The 22,198-nt window shown below is 42.9% G+C and overlaps 1 protein-coding gene across 1 annotated transcript in view; it reads right to left on the bottom strand.

The window, feature by feature from the left end:
• LOC120028131 (guanine nucleotide exchange factor VAV3) overlaps positions 1–14,174 on the bottom strand; it is a 134,652-nt gene extending 120,478 nt beyond the window's left edge. Inside the window, exon 1 of the mRNA XM_038973325.1 lies at positions 13,700–14,174. Coding sequence (XP_038829253.1) covers positions 13,700–13,906 — 207 coding nt within the window. The 5' untranslated portion in view covers positions 13,907–14,174. The remainder of the gene's footprint in view (positions 1–13,699) is intronic.
• Between the last annotated feature and the right edge of the window lie 8,024 nt (positions 14,175–22,198).

Here is a 22,198-nt window from a genome sequence, read left to right as displayed (position 1 = left end):
TCTGAAGGATAATACTCATCAGTGCAGTCTGCACTCGAATCAAAAAACTAACTGAGACATACGCCAGCAATTCATTTATTCGGGCAGCAGGTAGCCTAGCAGTTAAGAGCGTTGGGCCAGTAACCGAAAGGTATGCTATCCACTCCCTCTAGTGGTGTGGGGGCTGTGCTTTGACAAAGTAGTTGGGGTTATATCCTGCCTGGTTGGCCCTGTACGGGGGTATCGTCGGACGGGGCCACAGTGTCTCCCAACCCCTCCTGTCTCAGCCTCCAGTATTTATGCTGCAATAGTTTATGTGTCGGGGGGCTAGGGTCAGTCTGTTATATCTGGAGTATTTCTCCTGTCTTATCCGGTGCCCTGTGTGAATTTAAGTATGCTCCCTCTAATTCTCTCTTTCTCTAATTCTCTCTATCTTTCTCTCTCTTTCTCTCAGAGGACCTGAGCCCTAGGACCATGCCTCAGGACTAGGATGACTCCTTGCTGTCCCCAGTCCACCTGGTCGTGCTGCTAATCCAGTTACAACTGTTCTGCCTGCGGCTATGGAACCCTGACCTGTTCCCCTGGACGTGCTACCTGTCCCAGACCTGCTGTTTTATCTCTCTCTACTGCTGTCTCTAACTCTGACTGATCGGCTATGAAAAGCCAACTTACGTTTACTCCTGAGGTGCTGACCTGTTGCACCCTTGACAACCACTGTGATTATTATTATTTGACCCTGCTCGTCATCTATGAACATTTGAACATCTTGGCCATTTTCTGTTATAATCTCCACCCGGCACAGCCAGAAGAGGACTGGCCACCTCTCAGAGTCTGGTTCCTCTCTAGGTTTCTTCCAAGGTTCCTGCCTTTCTAGGGAGTTTTTCCTAGCCACCGTGCTTCTACATCTGCATCGCTTGCTGTTTGGGGTTTTAGCCTGGGTTTCTGTATAGCACTTTGTGACATCGGCTGACGTAAAAAGAAAAAGAATACCATCTGTTGATGTGTCATTGAGCTAAGAACTTAACCCTCATCTTCTCCAGGGGCGCCGTACTACTTAACAGCATATTACACTGCACCTATCTGATGTATGTTACAACAAAACACATATTTTGTATTCACTTTCATTACTCATCCCTAAGGCTACAGGGAGAGAGAGATTGAGAAATCAAGAGTGAGAGACAGAGAGGAGGGGTCGAGAGAGATCATAACTTTCTCCCTGACTCTTCTATTTAACAGTACAGACTTATTTAACGCAGCACTGACAGGCACAGCTCTTCATGACAGCCCTGTTTCATTACATTATTAATGAGAGATGACGGATTGGCCTCAGCTGGCCGGCCTGCTAGCTACGGTCCACAGTAGCTGATCCAAACCCAGGGACATACAGTAGGCTGCGTTCCAAATTGCACCCTATTCCCTTTATAGTGCACTACTTTTTTTTTTACCAGTACACAGAAGTAGTGCACTATATAGGGAATAGGGTGGGATTTGGGACACACACACAGACTAATAACATTTGGCGTCTCCAACGCCTCTTATATGCTTTCATGTACAGTCCGAGGTATTTCAAAAGGGTGGGAAGTCGCCCATAAAGAGTAACAACGTTTCTATATCTTTCGGCATTTTCCATGAAATGTTTCCCAACCCACATCCACCTGAAGCTAGAGGTTATGTATGTGTACACCTTGATGGATAGCAGTACAGTTTATGTTATTTGGTGCGATCCAGGTGCTCTGTCTTGTCTGTTTACGGAGTGGGTCAAGTGATGCAGAAATTCTGTGATGGGGTCATGAGAGACGGAGGGTTGGGATAGTTTGGCTGGGATGTGGTGGAGGCCAGAGAGATTCATGGGTAAATGTCCTTCATGGCAATCTTCACAGTAAAGTAGTGTGTTGGCCAGGCATGGGTATGTCAATATTCACAGGACAGTAGTGTGTTGACCAGGCCAGGGTATGTAAATCTTCACAGAACAGTAGTGTGTTGGCCAGGCCAGGGTATGTAAATCTTCACAGGACAGTAGTGTGTTGGCCAGGCCAGGGTATGTAATTCTTCACAGGACAGTAGTGTGTTGGCCAGGCCAGGATATGTAAATCTTCACAGGACAGTAGTGTGTTGACCAGGCCAGGGTATGTAAATCTTCACAGGACAGTAGTGTGTTGACCAGGCCAGGGTATGTAAATCTTCACAGGACAGTAGTGTGTTGGCCAGGCCAGGGTATGTAGCGCTTCACAGGACAGTAGTGTGTTGACCAGGCCAGGGTATGTAAATCTTCACAGGACAGTAGTGTGTTGACCAGGCCAGGGTATGTAAATCTTCACAGGACAGTAGTGTGTTGACCAGGCCAGGGTATGTAAATCTTCACAGGACAGTAGTGTGTTGGCCAGGCCAGGGTATGTAGCGCTTCACAGGACAGTAGTGTGTTGACCAGGCCAGGGTATGTAAATCTTCACAGGACAGTAGTGTGTTGACCAGGCCAGGGTATGTAAATCTTCACAGGACAGTAGTGTGTTGACCAGGCCAGGGTATGTAAATCTTCACAGGACAGTAGTGTGTTGACCAGGCCAGGGTATGTAAATCTTCACAGGACAGTAGTGTGTTGGCCAGGCCATGGCATGTAGAGCTTCACAGCACAGTAGTGTGTTGGCCAGGCCAGGGTATGTAAATCTTCACAGCCCAGTAGTGTGTTGGCCAGCCCAGGGTATGTAAATCTTCACAGGACAGTAGTGTGTTGACCAGGCCAGGGTATGTAGAGCTTCACAGCACAGTAGTGTGTTGGCCAGGCCAGGGTATGTAGAGCTTCACAGCACAGTAGTGTGTGTTAGGGGACACATAAACCTTTACTGTTCATCAGCTGTAATGACCTGATCCAAGGCTCTCCCTCTCCAGCCTCTCTGTTCTCTCGGAAGAGGCAAGGCGTACGACCATCGTCTTCTCACTGGAGCATGAATACTGTCTGTCCGCCCCCCCCTCCTCCTCCTACTCCTCACATCTCATCCTCCTCCTTGTCCCCCCACTCCCCCTCCCCTCCTCCTCCTCCTCCCCATCCAGTAAAATATCATACGTTTGGTTTCCAGCTGCAGGGGGTGTGTGAGACAGGTCAACTGGTGTCTGACCCTGCGTTCATGTGTGTCTGTGCGAGCGTACCATAGTGTGCTTCTGTATGTAATTATTAACACTCTTCTCCACCACAGGTATATACGGTGCATTTGGAAAGTATTCAGACGCCTTGACTTTTTCAACATTTTGTTATGTTACAGCCTTATTCTAAAATGTATTACATTTAATGTTTTCCTCATCAATCTACACACAATACCCCATAATGACAAAGGGAAAACAGGTTTTTAGAACATTTTGCAAATGTATTAAAAATAAAAATTAGACATACCTTATTTACATAAGTGTCACGCCCTGACCGTAGATTGCTTTGTATGTTTCTATTTTTAGTTTGGTCAGGGTGTGATGTGGGTGGGTATTCTATGTTGTAGGTCTAGGTTTTCTATTTCTATGTGTTTGGCCTGGTATGGTTCTCAATCAGAGGCAGCTGTCTATCGTTGTCTCTGATTGAGAGCCATACTTAGGTAGCCTGTTTTCCCACTTTTGTTAGTGGGTGGTTATTTTCTGGTTAGTGTTTGTTGCACCTTACAGAACTGTTTGTTTATCGTGTTGTTGTTTTGTTAGAGTGTTCATATTTATTAAAATAACGTATTATGAATACTTACCACTCTGCACCTTGGTCCTCTTCTCCTTCTCCCGATGACGTTCGTTACAATAAGTATTCAGACACTTTGCTATGAGACTCGAAACTGAGCTCAGGTGCATCCTGTTTCTACAACATGATTGGAGTCCACCTGTGGTAAATGTAATAAATTGGACATGATTTGGAACGGCACACACATAAGGTCCCGCAGTTGACAGTGCATGTCAGAGCAAAAAACAAGACATGAGGTCAAAGGAATTGTCCATAGAGCTCTGAGACAGTATTGTCTCGAGGCACAGATCTGGGGAAGGTACAAAAAATATTCTGCAGCATTGAAGGTCCCCAAGAACATAGTGGCCTCCATCATTCTTAAATGGAAGAAGTTTGGAACCACCAAGATTCTTACTAGAGCTGGCCGCCCGGCCAAACTGAGCAATTGGGGGAGAAGAGCCATGGTCAGGGAGGTGACCAAGAACCCGATGGTCACTCTGACAGAGCTCCAGTGTTCCTCTGTGGAGATGGGAGTCCCTTCCAGAAGGACAATCATCTCTGCCGCACTCCACCAATCAGGTCTTTATGGTAGAGTGGCCAGGCAGAAGCCACTCCTCCGTAAAAGGACATGACAGCCCGCTTGGAGTATGCCAAAAGACACCTAAAGGACTCTCAGACCATGAGAAACAAGATTCTCTAGTTTGATGAAACCAAGATTTAACTCTTTGGCCTGAATGCAAAGCGTCACATCTGGAGGAAACCTGGCACCACCCCTACAGTGAAGCATGGTGGTGGCAGCATCAAACTGTGGGGATGTTTTTCAGCGACAGGGACTGGGAGACAAGTCAGGATCGAGGGAAAGATGAACGCCGCAAAGTACAGAGACAACCTTGATGAAAACCTGCTCCAGAGTGCTCAGGACCTCAGACTGGGTCGAAGGTTCACATTCCAACAGGACAACGACCCTAAGCACACAGCCAAGACAATGCAGGAGTGGCTTTGGGACAAGTCTCTGAATGTCCTTGAGTGGCCCAGACAGAGCCCGGACTTGAACCCGATCTAACATCTCTGAAGAGCCCTGAAAATAGATGTGCCGCAACGCTCCCCATTCAACCTGACAGAGCTTGAGAGGATCTGCAGAGAAAAATGGGAGAAACTCCCGAAATACAGGTGTGCCAAGCTTGTAGCGTCATACCCAAGAAGAAGAAGACTCAAGGCTGTAATCGCTGCCAAAGGTGCTTCAACAAAGTACTGAGTAAAGGGTCTAAATATTTATGTAAATGTTCTCAGAAATTTGCCCAAAGAAATCTAAAAACCTGTTTTTGCTTTGTCATTATGGGGTATTGTGTGTAGATTGATTCAATTTATTTTATTTTTTCATTTTAGAATAAGGCTGTAGTGTAACAAAATGTGTAAAAAGTAAAGGGGTCTGAATACTTTCCGAATGCACTGTATTTCTAGCTGTCCCTCTACACTGCACCCAAAGACAATGAAAATAGACATACAGTATTTAAATAGAGCTCAGCAGAGATGTCCAAGTATCACCAATACCCACTATTACACAGCATGAGAAGCATTAGACATCCTCATTCACACTTAGTGGAGAAACATGATATGAAATACATATTGTTAATACGTACACCACTGAAACACTAGGCTACACACTGCAAGGCCAAGTGCTCTTTGCTTTAAGCATTATCATTACTGACTGCCTGACTGACTGCTCTATCTATTTTTAGCAGGATAGAAAATAATGTGCATTTCATTTGGCTGGAGGTTTTCAATGCTCCACTGGAGATTGGACGAACAGTAAAGGTTGCAGGCAACAGAAACATCTCTCCCTCGTGTGCATCATCTGGACATCTCAGAGTGGGCGTATTGATCTAGGATCAGTTTAGCCTTTTAGGACATATTGAAGAAGATTACATGGACTGGGGAGAGCTGATCCTGGCAGGGGAGAGCTGATCACTTCATGAATAACGAGTCGGATATCTACTAAGACCGTGACAAGGACAAAGAAATAAAAACCTGTGTTGACATATAACAAATGGGGACATTCATGTGTTTCATGTTGTGTTGTTCCCATCGGATTCGTATTAGACATGGATTAAAATAGAGTTAAATGCTATCATCAATGGCCATTGTTTTCAATGTAACTATGTCAGTATTGACGAAAAAGCTCTCAGAAAGCACTTACAACAATACTGATGAAATGAACCAGTCTGGTAGGTCTCAAAAACGCAATAAACATTGATTGGAGATCAGACTCTCTTCCTTTTTGAAAATCATAAAATGTAATTACATGATTCCTCATATAGCATTACCATTTATTTGACTGGCGCTCTGCAGAGGTACATATTCTATATTAAAAACCGGTTGGTTCAATTGTGATATACGGCCAATATACCATGGCTAAGGGTTGTGTCCAGGCACTCCGTGTTGCGTCGTGCAGGAGTAGCCCTTAGCCATGGTATATTGGCCATATACCATACCCCTTCGAGCCTTATTGCTTAATTGAATAGCATAGGCAAATCATAGGAAAATGAAAAGTATGGCCTCTATTTGTAACATATGCTCAGAGATGATATCCAAGTGAAAACAAAAGTTCTGTTGAAGATGACTCTTCATTTCTATGAGCACTATCATTTATTTTGGTCTATAGATTAAAGGTGATGGTTTAAATGGATCCATTCAAGGGATTTCCAGGTATGTTGGTGTGTTGTATTTGCGTGTTTCCGTAATTTCATGACCATGGGAAAGACTTGTGCCAACGTCATCATGAAAACTGCATTAATATACATGTCATATCATGATGACGCTGCGGAGAAAACCTGCATGATTACATTAAACAACATTCGAATTTCAAATCAAAGGCTTCACTGACCTTGGTCTACAACTCAACATCACGTGACATGGGATAAAACAATGTCTTGTTACATGTAGTGGTGTAAGGTAACTAAGTAAAAATATACTTAACAAAATATAAACGCAACATGTAGTGCTGGTCCCATGTTTCATGCGCTGAAATAAAAGATCCCTCAAATTTTCCATACGCAAAAAAAAACGTATTTCTCTCAAATGTTGTGAACAAATTTGTTAACAACCTTATTAGTGAGCATTTCTCCTTTGCCAAGATAAATCATATACCTGACAGGTGTGGCATATCAAGAAGCTGATTAAACAGCATGATCATTACACACGTGCACCTTGTGCTGGGGACAATAAAAGGCCACTCTAAAATGTGCGGTTTTGTCACACAACACAATGCCACAGATGTCTCCAGTATTGAGGGAGTGTGCAATTGGTATGCTGACTGCATTAATGTCCACCAGAGCTTTTGAAAGAGAATTGAATGTTAATTTCTCTACCATAAGCCACCTCCAACGTCGTTACATTTCGAATGCTCAGCCAGGAGAGCAATATGGTCCAAATCACGCACCTATCAATATAACGCACTGTCATCCCTAATGCCTCTGATCTGGCGGACTCCCTTAACACAAATACTGCATTTGTAAATTATGTCTGAGTGTTGGAGTGAGCCCCTCGCTGTCTCTAAATTAAATAAACAAGAAAAGTGTGCCCCCTGGTTTGCTTAATACAAGGAATTTGATTGAGAGTGTTTACTTTTACTTTTTACGTTGACTCAAGAATGAGTACTTTTTCCACCACTGTACTTAACTACATTTAAAACAAGATACTTTTAGACTTGTATTCATGTAGTATTTTAATGGGTGACTTTGACTTTTACTCTACTCATTTTCTAGAATATTTTTTTATCTATTTTGTATTTCTTTTGTAAAAAATACATTTTGTATTTTTTTTTCTCCCCAATTTTGTTATATCCAATTGCAATCCAATTATGATCGTGTCTCATCGCTGCAACTCCCCAAAGGGCTCGGAAGAGGTGAGGGTCGAGCCATGCGTCCTCCGTAACATGACCCGCCTAAATACTCTTCTTTAGACCTGCCCGGTTAACCCGGAAGCCAGCCGCATCAATGTGTCGGAGGAAACACCGTTCAACTGATGACCAAAGTCAGCCTGCAGACGCCCGGCCTGCCACAACGAGTCGCTAGAGCGCGATGAGCCAAGTAAAGCCCCCCCAGGCCAAACCCTACCCTAACCCAGACCATGCTGGGCCAATTGTGCGCCGCCCTATGGGACTCTATTAAGGTATTTTGACAATTGAATACTTTTCCCACCACTATCATAGAATACAATTTCCCAAAACATCTAAATCTATTCCAGCAAGGGAAATACAGGTGAATGCAGAACTTGGACGATTAGTAGAATTCTGAGTCATTCGGAACAAAATCAGTAATGATGACATCATCAAAGTGTCCCAACACTTTCCTCTTTCCATTTCCTCTCTATCTCTTTCTCTCCCTCCCCCCTCTCTTCTATCTACCTCTTGAAGTAATGTTCTTACATAAATGGGAACTCTGAAGCTTTGTCATGTACTAAGTCAGGTTGCTTCTGTGTGTTTTTTTAGACAGAGTGGGTTTGGCCCAGGCATGTCAAGTTTCACTTCCTTCCTCTATTCCGTCTCCTCACTTCCTTAGTGTGCCAAAGCTCAGAGACAGTCTTTTTGAAAGAGGCCTATATGTACTGCTGCTGCTGTCGATGCATTGTGTGCATTCACGTGTAAGCCACGTTGTGCAGCTAATACTGAAACCAAACCACGACTTACAAAACCTTTTGGTCTAGACTCTGGAGCATAACAGTCTCAGCAGCCATTTGCCCATCTACACTTCCTCTCAATTGACACTTTCATACTGCCCTGTTGTAACATCCACACACACACAGATAAAAACATACTGTACCTAATTTTTGTTTAAGTAAGACACTTTTAACTCACTCCTGCTGCACCTGTTGCACTTTCCTCTCACAAGCAGACACACTCCCATGAGAAAATACTACAACAGCATCCAAAACTATTCTGTGGATGTCAGATTTATACTTCTCCTTTCCTTAGAACTTGTGACCTTGTGGATTTTATGGAGAATGTACGAAGGCCAATACCCCTCATATCCATTTAATTTATCTCTAGCTTTCATTATTTGTATCTCTTGAAAGACAGGGCCCAGTCAAAATGTTTCCAGGTTCAAGCAAAATCCTGTCACAAGAAATGTTTGAGTCGATTTCTAGTTGTATTTGTAGTGCATAACTGTTACTACATAACTTGTCTTACCCTGAGAAAACAACAACTACTGGATGTTGGTTTTGACTGAACACAGCAGCTCAAAGTTACACTGTTAGCACACTTCACATCAGAGAGACACGCTGTTAGCACACTTCACATCAGAGAGACACGCTGTTAGCACACTTCACATCAGAGAGACACGCTGTTAGCACACTTCACATCAGAGAGACACGCTGTTAGCACACTTCACATCAGAGAGACACGCTGTTAGCACACTTCACATCAGAGAGACACGCTGTTAGCACACTTCACATCAGAGAGACACGCTGTTAGCACACTTCACATCAGAGAGACACGCTGTTAGCACACTTCACATCAGAGAGACACGCTGTTAGCACACTTCACATCAGAGAGACACGCTGTTAGCACACTTCACATCAGAGAGACACGCTGTTAGCACACTTCACATCAGAAACACACGCTGTTAGCACACTTCACATCAGAGACACACGCTGTTAGCACACTTCACATCAGAGAGACACGCTGTTAGCACACTTCACATCAGAGAGACACACGCTGTTAGCACACTTCACATCAGACAGACACACGCTGTTAGCACACTTCACATCAGAGAGACACGCTGTTAGCACACTTCACATCAGAGAGACACGCTGTTAGCACACTTCACATCAGAGACACACGCTGTTAGCACACTTCACATCAGAGAGACACGCTGTTAGCACACTTCACATCAGAGAGACACGCTGTTAGCACACTTCACATCAGAGACACACGCTGTTAGCACACTTCACATCAGAGACACACGCTGTTAGCACACTTCACATCAGACAGACACACGCTGTTAGCACACTTCACATCAGAGAGACACGCTGTTAGCACACTTCACATCAGAGAGACACGCTGTTAGCACACTTCACATCAGAGACACACGCTGTTAGCACACTTCACATCAGAGAGACACGATGTTAGCACACTTCACATCAGAGACACACGCTGTTAGCACACTTCACATCAGAGAGACATACGCTGTTAGCACACTTCACATCAGAGACACACGCTGTTAGCACACTTCACATCAGAGAGACATACGCTGTTAGCACACTTCACAGCAGAGACACACGCTGTTAGCACACTTCACATCAGAGAGACACGCTGTTAGCACACTTCACATCAGAGAGACACGCTGTTAGCACACTTCACATCAGAGAGACACGCTGTTAGCACACTTCACATCAGAGAGACACGCTGTTAGCACATTTCACATCAGAGACACACGCTGTTAGCACACTTCACATCAGAGACACACGCTGTTAGCACACTTCACATCAGAGAGACACGCTGTTAGCACACTTCACATCAGAGAGACACGCTGTTAGCACACTTCATATCAGAGAGACACGCTGTTAGCACACTTCACATCAGAGACACACGCTGTTAGCACACTTCACATCAGAGAGACACGCTGTTAGCACACTTCACATCAGAGAGACACACGCTGTTAGCACACTTCACATCAGAGAGACACACGCTGTTAGCACACTTCACATCAGAGACACACGCTGTTAGCACACTTCACATCAGAGAGACACACGCTGTTAGCACACTTCACATCAGAGAGACACGCTGTTAGCACACTTCACATCAGAGACACACGCTGTTAGCACACTTCACATCAGAGAGACACACACTACACACTCCACTACTTCCCTCTTGCCAACCCCGCTGCTGCCATCACTGCTGGACAACTAAGTCTCCAGAGGGGCTGATGAATTGTGCTTTAATTACGCGTCTAATACAGCCACGGGGCCCGCTGCTTTGAGGGTCCAGGCCCCTGTGTTCAGAGAGGGGTCTCTGATATGGCTCTGTGCAACAGACAGGTCCTTTGTGCTCTGGGCCTTCTAAGGCCTTTGTCTGGGTCTCTCCGCGGTCCCTAGGGTCCCACTGGGTGAGGGGAGGCCTAGCGTCCCATGTGTTTGTAAATGGACCAATGATAAAATAGCTACTGCCACTGTGTATTCATTAATTATTCACTGTGGTATTCATGCATCTCAACCAACCCTCCGTTATGTAAATGACACCTCCATGGAGCACTGAGGGCTGGGGGCAGTGGGTGCTTCCCAAATAGCACCCTATTCCATATTTAGTGTACTAATTTTGAATGGGCCCTGGTGAAAAGTCGTACACCATATAGGGAGTAAGGTTCAATTTCGGACGCAGATAGAAAGTTGTGGAGGGGATTTTTTTTAAATTTCCCCTCCAGTTTCTGTGTGATGTACAACCAAAGGGAATTGGTCTCCTTAGCATGCTGTATGAATGGGTGTAGCACACTAGTAGTGTGTTAAGCCTAAGGGCAGAAATATTATATCCGCTTGGTCTACAATCAAGAGAAAGTAGGCTGAGCAGAATTGTAAATATTAATCGTATTTGCTTCAGTGATGTACATGATGTAGGTGTTTACACTTTTGTATGTCTCATCCTTATTGAATCATAATGACTAATCCAAGCTGGCATCAAGCCATGTCTAAAAATAACATAGTGTTACAATGGGTAAGCATAGGACACATCCAATGTGCCTGCTACATAGTGTGCCATTATGTCATGACTTAGAGCGGATGCTGGCAAATAATGATCTTCTCTCGATCAATAATTGTAGCCTTTGGCCTTGTCTAACCCTGAGAGTAATACACAGCTCAACCTCTCTTCTTACCAACACAATCTAGTTTCCTCTCTTAAAGCACCATGCAAACATTGTAATTTGTTTGAGGCACTAAAAGCAATAAGAAAATGTCAATAACAATAGCAAATGTAATGGTCCACTTGACTTTGACAATTTTAAAAACAAACTTGATTACGAATCTATTGTAGAAGTATATCATATTGACATGAGGATTGTAGAATTGTTTTAGAGTGCACTCACTCTGTCACACAATCTGTCTGTCAGCTTTACACTGATAGTTGGTTTGTGAAGCAGCTTACTCATTGGCTGCTTCATTCGAGTGTGCGATGACTGAGTGTGCGTGAAGACTGAGTGTGTGTGTGCGTATATGCGTGCGGGCATGTGTGCGTGTGTGTGACTGTGGGAGTGCGTACATGCATGTGTGTGTGTGTGTGTGTGTGTGTGTGTGTGTGTGTGTGTGTGTGTGTGTGTGTGTGTGTGTGTGTGTGTGTGTGTGTGTGTGGCAGTCAGGTGCTCTAAAGGTTGGTCTAGACTCGTCACATGGAGTGACCGTCCCCTCTCTCCCCTGAGAGTTGTCATTGAGACACAGATTTAGCTGTGATGTGAAGGAGAATTATAATCTGCCCAGCCCAGAGCCAGGCCAGGCTGTGACATGCTCGGTGTGACCCAGGCTGTGACAGGACAGGCTTGGCGTGGGACAGGACAGGAGCAGATGGTCTTTGACAACCAGGAGAGGAGAGGAAAACGTGGCAGGAGGCAGGAGCCTCTGTTTTTAATAACGCAGAAGACAGGGGAGCTGTACCTGTACCTGACAGTCACGCTACCTGTATGTCTGTCTGTCTACCTATCTGTCTATCTGTATGTCTGTCTGTCTACCTCCTATCTGTCTATCTGTATGTATGTCTGCATGTCTGTCTGTCTACCTATCTGTCTGTATGTCTGTCTGTAAGCCTTTCTGTGTGATAGGAACATAATAGATATTGTCATATACCTGTACTTTGTACTGGCTATTGACTCAATATGGGACAATAAATCAATATGAAAGGATGAAAGTGTAGATACGCAAGAGCACAAATCAAAAACAACTATGTTACAGGGAAGGGAAAATGAGGAAAGCACAGAAAAGACCAGCTACCACTTATTTATAATAGACAAAACGTGTAATGTACTGTCACAGAGAAATGTGATAGTTGGCCAATGTAATTTTACTGCCTTTGTGGGGCTATTCATTTGATTATTTATTTATATGAATAAATATAAATCAAAATATGGGGGAGGGGGAAACATAAGAATTTATTGAAACTGTTTGTTTATGTATATAAAGCCATATCCTCAAAGTAACCTCTCTACCTCCAGCTGAATGTGTGACTCTCATATCCTAGACAGCCTGGTCTCGTAGACTAGATGTATGGTTATAAAAGACAGAAGGTTAATTAAGGCAAAAACTAAAGGAGGATGATTGGTCGGGGTGTATAGGCGGGTGTATAATGCGAAAGTCTAGCAACCCAAAGGTTCGAATCTCATCAACTTTAGCATTTTATTCAATCATCAACTTTTCAACTACTTACTACATTTTAGCTACTTTGCAACTACTTAGCTAGTTAGCTAACTCTTCCCCTAACCCTAGCCAATGTTAGCCACAACAAATGGAAATTCCTAACATATCATACTTTTGCAAATTCATTACATGTTGTACATTACAAATCTGTAACATATTGTACGTTTTGAAAAATCTTAACATATAATAGGAATTGTCATTTGTAACATATTATACGAAATGGATGATGAACATCCAAAATTAATCCATACCATCGAAACCTAACATATCATACTAAATGGAATGTCAGATTTATGTACAGAATAATATGAAATGCCATAGAGGGCAAGCGAGGTCTGACTCGGTTCAGATAACGGTACAGCTTTGCTTTAAGAGATCAAAATAATGGAAACTTCCCTCGTTGACAATAAAAAAGAACACTTTCGAGGATATGAAACAATTCCCAAGTTCACAGCGAACTAAGTTAAACTAATGTGATTCAAACTGCCAACAGGTTTTCCCTCCCTCTGTGCAGTCTTCTATGTTTTTGATTACTCCATTCGATGCGTGGAAATATGGGTATTGTGGTTTAGCAGAGTATTTGAAGCGTTTAATGTTTTTGATATGAAATTATTGTAAACACGTTTCTTATTTTACCTGTGACATCTGCGGTCTGAGATTGATCTCTTTGAGGTTGATGGAATGGGGTCGGAGGTTGTTGAGAAGCTGACACAGGAGCACTCCATCTCGGAGTGTCTGAGCCAGGTCGAATACCTGGGCGGACTCCCATGTTACCCGATGGTTGGGTGGAAGCACCTTGCAGTTGATCAGCCATAATGCGCACTGCCTCCAATACTCCATCATTGTTAATGTATGGTTGAGATCAAACAAATCTTCCGCAAGGAATAAAGCCTATTGGAGTCTAATCAATAGCGCGCGCTAACACAACGTTGTCTCCATTTCAATCTGCAATATAAACGATGAAAGCGAAACTAGGTAACCGGATTTGATTATACTTCCCTGCGTTTCATAGCAGAAATGAAGGTACATTGAAAGAGGCTATGCTGCTGGCTAGGTGTGTACTCTGTCCATTGATGACTGAACCGTTCCACAGCTGACAGTAACGGCAACACTGTTCGTGCGCTCTCCCTCCATCTCTCTCTCTCTCTTTCTCTCTCTCTCGCGTTCTCTCTCAGTCCATACCAACCCTCCGCCTCTCCTTTTCCGCTTGCCACTCATATGTTCCATAGAGTTAATTACTGCATTGATATTTGCATTGTGTCACCCACCTCAGAACATTCTTAGAAATAAAAAAACACCAAGTGCTGTTTGGAAAATTGTAGCCTATTAAGAACGATTTAGAAGTAGCCGTAGTCTATTCGGAGAGGATGAATATTAAATGACTTAACTTTAGTTAGAAAAATTCACTTCCATAAAATTATTTGAATTATTTAACATAAATAGAATGGGTTTTGTCTGTTCAATTGATCGAAAACAGATTTTGATTAAATTTGGTTAAATATGTAAATTGTCTGTCGCAGCACTGGTGACCTCAAAGAGATGCACTATTAATAATTGATAGGAATAGATGAATGCATCTTTATCAGTCAAATAAATCTATTGCTGCTTGAATGAAGACTCCAATAATGCACAATCTGGTTATGTAGACCTACATATTTCATTGTATTTGATAATCGTCAAGATAAACATTATATTTCCCTGGAAGAGTAGCTGATGCTTTTGCAGCAGCTATTGGGGATCCTAGTAAATACCAAAAAACAAAATTAGACTAGCCTTTGCATGATTCTGCTGATGAAAATATAAATATGTTATGGTTTGATAATCTATGTTCTCCATTCTCCATTTAGCAGTGCTGTGGTCTGCAGTGCATCAGATCGCTTCCGTTGTTATCCATTAATTAAAGGTGGGGGGAAATTATTTGAATAGCAAATACAAAAAACATTTTGTGGGTAAATATTTGTGCATGAGAGGATTCGTTATACTGGAATGGGGGAAGGTCAAAGTCTGGATCATAGAATGGGGTTTTATTAGTAGGCTAGTACATACTTTGGTCTGTCCACCACCTACTGTACATGTCCATCAGAGCTCTCTTTCCTTCCGTTTTATGCCTTAACTTTTTGGGGATAGGGGGCAGCATTTTCACTTTTGGATGAATAGCGTGCCCAGAGTGAACTGCCTCCTACTCTGTCCTAGATGCTAATATATGCATATTATTATTACTATAGCATAGAAAACACTCTGAAGTTTCTAAAACTGTTTGAATGATGTCTGTGAGTATAACAGAACTCATATGGCAGGCGAAAACCTGAGAAAAATCCAACCAGGAAGTGGGATATCTGAGGTTGGTCGATTTTCAACTCAGTCCCTATTGAATGCAAAGTAGGATATGGATCTGTTTGCACTTCCTACGGCTTCCACTAGATGTCAACAGTCTGTAGAACCTTCAATGATGCTTCTACTGTGATGTGGAGCCGGATGGGAGCTGTTTGAGTCAGTGGTCTGGCAGAGAGCCAGGTCCTGGTCACGCGCATTTCACATGATAGCAACCTGCGTTCCATTGCTTCTCTACAGACAAAGGATTTCTCCGGTTGGAACGTTATTGAATATTTATGATGACAACATCCTAAAGATTGATTCTATACTTAGTTTGACAAGTTTCTTCGACCTGTAATATAACTTTTAGAAGTTTTTGTCCAACGTTCGCCTGTACCTGCACGAGCGTTGGGATATGTGTACTAAACGTGCTAACAAAAGTAGCTACTTGGACATAAATAATGGACTTTATCAAACAAAACAACAATTTATTGTGGAACTAGGATTCTTGGGAGTGCATTCTGATGAATATCATCAAAGGTAAGGGAATATTTATAATGTAATTTCTGATTTCTGTTGACTCCAACATGGCGAAATTTTTATTTTATTTTCTGAGTGCCGTCTCAGATTATTGCACGGTTTGCTTTTCCGTAAAGTTTTTTTGAAATCTGACACAGCGGTTGCATTAAGAACAAGTGTATCTTTAATTCTATGTAAAACATGTATCTCTCATCAAAGTTTATGATGAGTATTTATGTTATTTGACGTGGCTCTCTGCAATTTCTCCGGATATTTTGGAGGCATTTCTGAACATGGCGCCAATGTAAACTGAGGTTTTTGGATATAAATATTAACTTTATCGAAGAAAACATATATGTATTGTGTAACATGAAGTCCTATGAGTGTCATCTGATGAAGATCATCAAAGGTTAGTGATTAATTTTATCTCTATTTCTGCTTTTTGTGACTCCTATCTTTGACTGGAAAAATGACTGTGTTTTTTTGACTTGGTGGTGATCTAACATAATCATACGTTGTGCTTTCGCTGTAAAGCATTTTTTAAATCGGACACGATGGGTAGATTAACAAGATGTTTATCTTTCATTTGCTGTATTGGACTTGTTAATGTGTGAAAGTTACATATTTCAAAAAAATATTTTTGAATTTCCCACGCTGCCTTTTCAGCGGAATGTTGTCGAGGGGTTCCGCTAGCGGAACGCATGTCCTAGATAGGCTAAAGGTCCAATACAGTCGTTTTTATCTCAATATCAAATCATTTCTGGGTAACAATTAAGTACCTTACTGTGATTGTGTTCAATTAAAACGGTAAAAAATAAACATAAATTGCTTTTAGGCAAAGAGCAATTTCTCAAGCAATACTTTTGTTTGGACTGTCTGGGAGTTTTAGCTTTCCTAAAATTAGCTGTTATTGGCAGAGAGATTTGGAACTATTTTTCTTACAGTGGCATGTATTCATGGATGCCAAACATATAAAATAATTTATCTTTCATCTCTCTGTGTTTTATCATTTTCCTTCAATTTGCAAAACTGAGTATAACATTGTTGCCGCCTGTAGCATTGAACATAAGGGAAGCTAGCGAGCGTTTGACCTCCCTTGATAAAAAAGTATTAAAAAATAGCCAATAAGCATTGAGCTAAACTGAGTGAGCTCAACTGTGAATGGTCCTGGAAGCCAGTTTGGATCTGGCTTCACTCCAATCACACCCAGAGCATAACGTAATTGACAGAAACAACTTGAAATGTTGCGTCTCGTTGTGTTGTTGTCCTCCAGTGGCTAGTTAACTAGCTAAAATTGTCCGTTTCCTAAATTAGCCATGGATGGAGTTAGGGATTTGAACTTGTGGTTTTACTTAATTCTCCGTACTGGCCAATGATTATAGTGGTGATTCTGATCCAATCATAAATGAATTAATTGTGCCCCTGGCCTGAGAGGATAGAATTTCAATATGTAGCTAGATGTAGTAGACTAATGTTAACTAGCTGGCTTGGCACATTGTTGCCCATGAAAGGAAGTTAGGCTAGCGAGCAAGCATTTTAGCCAGGTACTGTAGCCTAGGACAACAAAAACTAAAAGTGTGTACTGTATGGTATGACAGTGTGATAGACCGTTTCATCAACATGAAAGAGAGGAGAATGGCATTGGCGCTTCTCTACAAGTAGGGCGAGTCAACACGTTTTTTCTACTTGCATGAACGCACGCAGACACACAAATCAGAACGATGGATAGCCATATCATATTTAGCTTACATTGATTGGACTAAATGGTTTTAGTTGTCACTGTATTAGACTAAGCATTGGTGAATTGATGATGTTGAAGTTGAAATGGTGCTGGAATAACGGAGGAAGCTCTTGTTTTATTTGCGACTTGCCATAACTCTCCGTGTTTCTAAATCAACGATTGTTTAGTAGTATATTTCCGGAAACATTAACTTGCTTGACCATGCTATAGGTCATGTAACTGTTTGTTACATGCAACATGTTTTGTGGACTTCAATGGACAGAAGTTTCTCTCTAGTTTGTGATGAAACAAAGATGTGGTTTAATTTATTCTGCCTCTGTGTCTTCTTATTGTCTCAGCCTTAGGCCTATATATCACAGTCGCAAGGCATATGAACTAATAAGTTATAGAGCAGACAACGCAATTATCACCACACTTTTTTGCGTGGGGGCTTCCGCTACTGCTTTCTTATTGATCTATTAACTAATTTACCACATGGTGATGTCACCATGGAAGTCCAAAAACTCCCTGCCACCAAAACAGGCTGAAATTTTTGCCGTTTTTTTTCAAACAACTCTTACACTAAAAGGGCATTATCATAATTTTCACAATTTCACAGTATTATTCCAACCGCATTGTGTGGAAATATATGAAACACAGGAAATTATTTTTTGGCTGCACAGGGCCTTTAAAGGTACAGGCCACTTCCCCATTGTTGTGTCAGAGTCATAGCCTGGATCTAAACTGAATTGTCTTGTTTCACTTCACAAATTCAGTCTGGCCTTCCCGCCATTTAAATTGTGAAGTGAAACAATAGTGAAACAGAGCAATTCGGTTTGGATGCAGGCTATCTGATCCATGCTCCAGCAATAGTACATAGCTGTGACAGTCAGAATAAGGGGAGGTGGGGTGAAGTATTGGTGCTATGGCGGTCCTCACATAAGAGTGAAATGGCAAAGGCTCAAAGGCACAATGTCATGGATATCCAGTTCCTGTTTCCTCCTGCTGTCACACTGAACACTGGGAAGCATCTCTGTCTCTCTCTGTCTCTCTCTGTCTCTCTCTGTCTCTCTCTGTCTCTCTGTCTTTCTCTCTCTCTCTCAATTTCAATTTCAATTTAAGGGGCTTTGTTGGCATAGGAAACATATGTTTACATTGCCAAAGCAAGTGAAATAGATAATAAACAAAAGTGAAATAAACAATAACAATTAACAGTAAACATTACACTCACAAAAGTTCCAAAATAATTGTAATGATGTACAAATAGTTAAAGTACAAAAGGGAAAATAAATAAACATAAATATAGGTTGTATTTACAATGGTGTTTGTTCTTCACTGGTTGCCCGTTTCTTGTGGTATTTCACCCAGTAGATATGGGAGTTTATCAAAATTCAAATTCTTTGTGGATCTGTGTAATCTGAGGGAAATATGTGTCTCTAATATGGTCATACATTTGGCAGGAGGTTAGGAAGTGCAGCTCAGTTTCCACCTCATTTTGTGGACAGTGTGCACATAGCCTGTCTTCTCTTGAGAGCCAGGTCTGCCTTCAGCAGCCTTTCTCAATAGCATTTTAGTTTGCTCTGTTTTTTTTATAATTCTTTCCAATGTGTCAAGTAATTATCTTTTTGTTTTCTCATGATATGTGTTGCTGTCCGGGGGCTCTGTGGAGTGTGTTTGTGTTTCTGAACAGAACCCCAGGACCAGCTTGCTTAGGGGGCTCTTCTCCAGGTTAATTTCTCTGTAGGTGATGGCTTTGTTATGGAAGGTTTGGGAATCGCTTCCTTTTAGGTGGTTGTAGAATTTAACAACTCTTTTCTGGATTTCGATAATTAGCGGGTATCGGACTAATTCTGCTCTGCATGCATTATTTGGTGTTTTACGTTGTAGACTGAGGATATTTTTGCAGAATTCTGCATGCAGAGTGTCAATTTGATGTTTGTTCCATTTTGTGAATTCTTTGTTGGTGAGCGGACCCCAGACCTCACAACGATAAAGGGCAATGGGTTCTATAACTGATTTAAGTATTTTTAGCCAGATCCTAGTTGGTATGTCGAATTTTATGTTCCTTTTGATGGCATAGAAGGCCCTTCTTGCCAAGTCTCTCAGATTGTTCACAGCTTTGTGGAAGTTACCTGTAGCGCTGATGTTAAGGCCGAGGTATGTATAGTTTTTTGTGTGCTCTAGGGCAACGGTGTCTCGATGGAATTTGTATTCGTGGTCCTGGCAACTGGAACTTTTTTGGAACAACATTATTTTTGTCCTACTGAGATTTACTGTCAGGGCCCAGGTCTGACAGAATCTGTGCAGAAGATCTGGGTGTTGCTGTAGGCCCTCCTTGGTTGGGGACAGAAGCACCAGATCATCAGCAAACTGTAGACATTTGACTACAGATTCTAGTAGGGTGAGGCTGGGTGCTGCAGACTGTTCTAGTGCCCTCGCCAGTTCGTTGATATATATTTTGAAAAGGGTGGGCTTAAGCTGCATGTCTGCCCCCCGCCCCCGGCCCTGTGGAAAGAAATGTGTGTTCTTTGCCAATTTTAACCGCACACTTGTTGTTTGTGTACATGGATTTTATAATGTTGTATGTTTTTCCACCCAACACCACTTTCCATCAACTTGTGTAGCAGACCCTCATGTCAAATTGAGTCAAAAAAACAAAGCATGAGAAGACTTTGCCTTTGTTTTGGTTTGTTTGTTTGTCAATTAGGGTGTGCAGGGTGAATACGTGGTCTGTCATATGATAATTGGGTAAAAAGCCAATTTTACATTTGCTCAGTACATTGTTTTCTCTGAGGAAATGTACGAGTCCACTGTCAATAATAACGCAGAGGATTTTCCCAAGGTTACTATTGACGCATATCCCCCGGTTGTCAGGATGAGGACCAATGTGCAGCGTGGTGAGCGTACATTTTACTTTATTTAAGAATGACACCGACAAAAAACAATAAATCATACAAAACAAACCGTGAAGCTAAAGGCAATAGTGCCAACAAACAAAGACAACTTCCCACAAGAACGATGGGCAAAAAACTACCTAAGTATGGTTCCCAATCAGAGACAACGATAGACAGCTGTCCCTGATTGAGAACCATACCCAGCCAAAACATAGAAATAGAAAATCATAGAAACACAAAACATAGAATGCCCACCTCAACTCACACCCTGATCAAATCAAAATAGAGACATAAAAAGGATCTCTAAGGTCAGAGCGTGACACCGGTAGTTATTGGGGTCACATTTGTGATCAGTCCTTGGTTCCAAATATTGGGGAAGATGCCAAAGCTGAAGATTATTTTTAAAGAGTTTAAGTATAGCCAATTGGAATTTGTAGTCTGTATATTTTATCATTTCTTTTAGGATACCATCAACCCCACAGTTGGAGGGTGTAACGATCGTCCTGGGAAGAAGGTGACCAAAACGCAGCGTGGAAAGTGTTCATGTTATAAATTTAATCAAAACTGAACACTAAACAAAATAACAACGAGGAAGAACGAAAACGAAACAGTTATGTCAGGTAATACACACAAAACAGAAAACAACTACCCACAAACACAGGTTGGAAAAGGCTACCTAAGTATGGTTCTCAATCAGAGACAACGATAGACAGCTGCCTCTGATTGAGAACCACACCCGGCCAAACACATAGAACTAGAGAACATAGAACACAACATAGAATGCCCACCCCAACTCACGCCCTGGCCAACCAAAATAGAGACAAAAAAAGGATCTCTAAGGTCAGGGCGTGACAGTACCCCCCCCCCCCCCCCCAAAGGTGCGGACTCCGGCCGCAAAACCTTAACCTATAGGGGAGGGTCTGGGTGGGCATCTATCCGCGGTGGCGGCTCTGGTGCGGGACGTGGACCCTGCACCTTAATCTTGGCCCACTTAGGTGGCGGGGACACTTGCCGCCGACCCCGGACTGGGGACCCTCACAGAGGAGGGAGACTCTGGCTGCTCCGGACGGGAGGGCAACTCTGGCTGCTCCGGACAGGAGGGCGACTCTGGCTGCTCCGGACGGGAGGGAGACTCTGGCTGCTCCGGACGGGAGCGAGACTCTGGCTGCTCCGGACGGGAGGGAGACTCTGGCTGCTCCGGACAGGAGGGGGACTCTGGCTGCTCCGGACAGGAGGGAGACTCTGGCTGCTCCGGACAGGGGGGAGACTCTGGCTGCTCCGGACAGGGGGGAGACTCTGGCAGCTCCGGACTGAAGCCTAGAGGGCGTCGCTGGAGGCTCTGGACTAGAGGGCGTCACTGGAGGCTCCGGACTGAAGGGCGTCGCTGGAGGCCTCGTGCCATAACTCCTCACTGGAGGCTTCGTGCCATGGATCATCACTGGAGGCTTCGTGCCATGGATCATCACTGGAGGCTTCGTGCCATGGATCATCACTGGAGACTTCGTGCCATGGATCATCACTGGAGGCTTCGTGCCATGGATCATCACTGGAGGCTTCGTGCCATGGATCATCACTGGAGGCTTCGTGCCATGGATCATCACTGGAGGCTTCTTACCATGGATCAGCACTGGAGACTTTGTGCCATGGATCATCACTGGAGGCTTTGTGCCATGAATCATCACTGGAGGC

The sequence above is a fragment of the Salvelinus namaycush genome, chromosome 33 (assembly GCF_016432855.1).
Source record: "Salvelinus namaycush isolate Seneca chromosome 33, SaNama_1.0, whole genome shotgun sequence".
Classification (NCBI taxonomy): Eukaryota; Metazoa; Chordata; class Actinopteri; order Salmoniformes; family Salmonidae; genus Salvelinus; species Salvelinus namaycush.
Note: the sequence above shows the minus strand (reverse complement) of the source record. Positions and strands in the feature narration are given on the sequence as shown.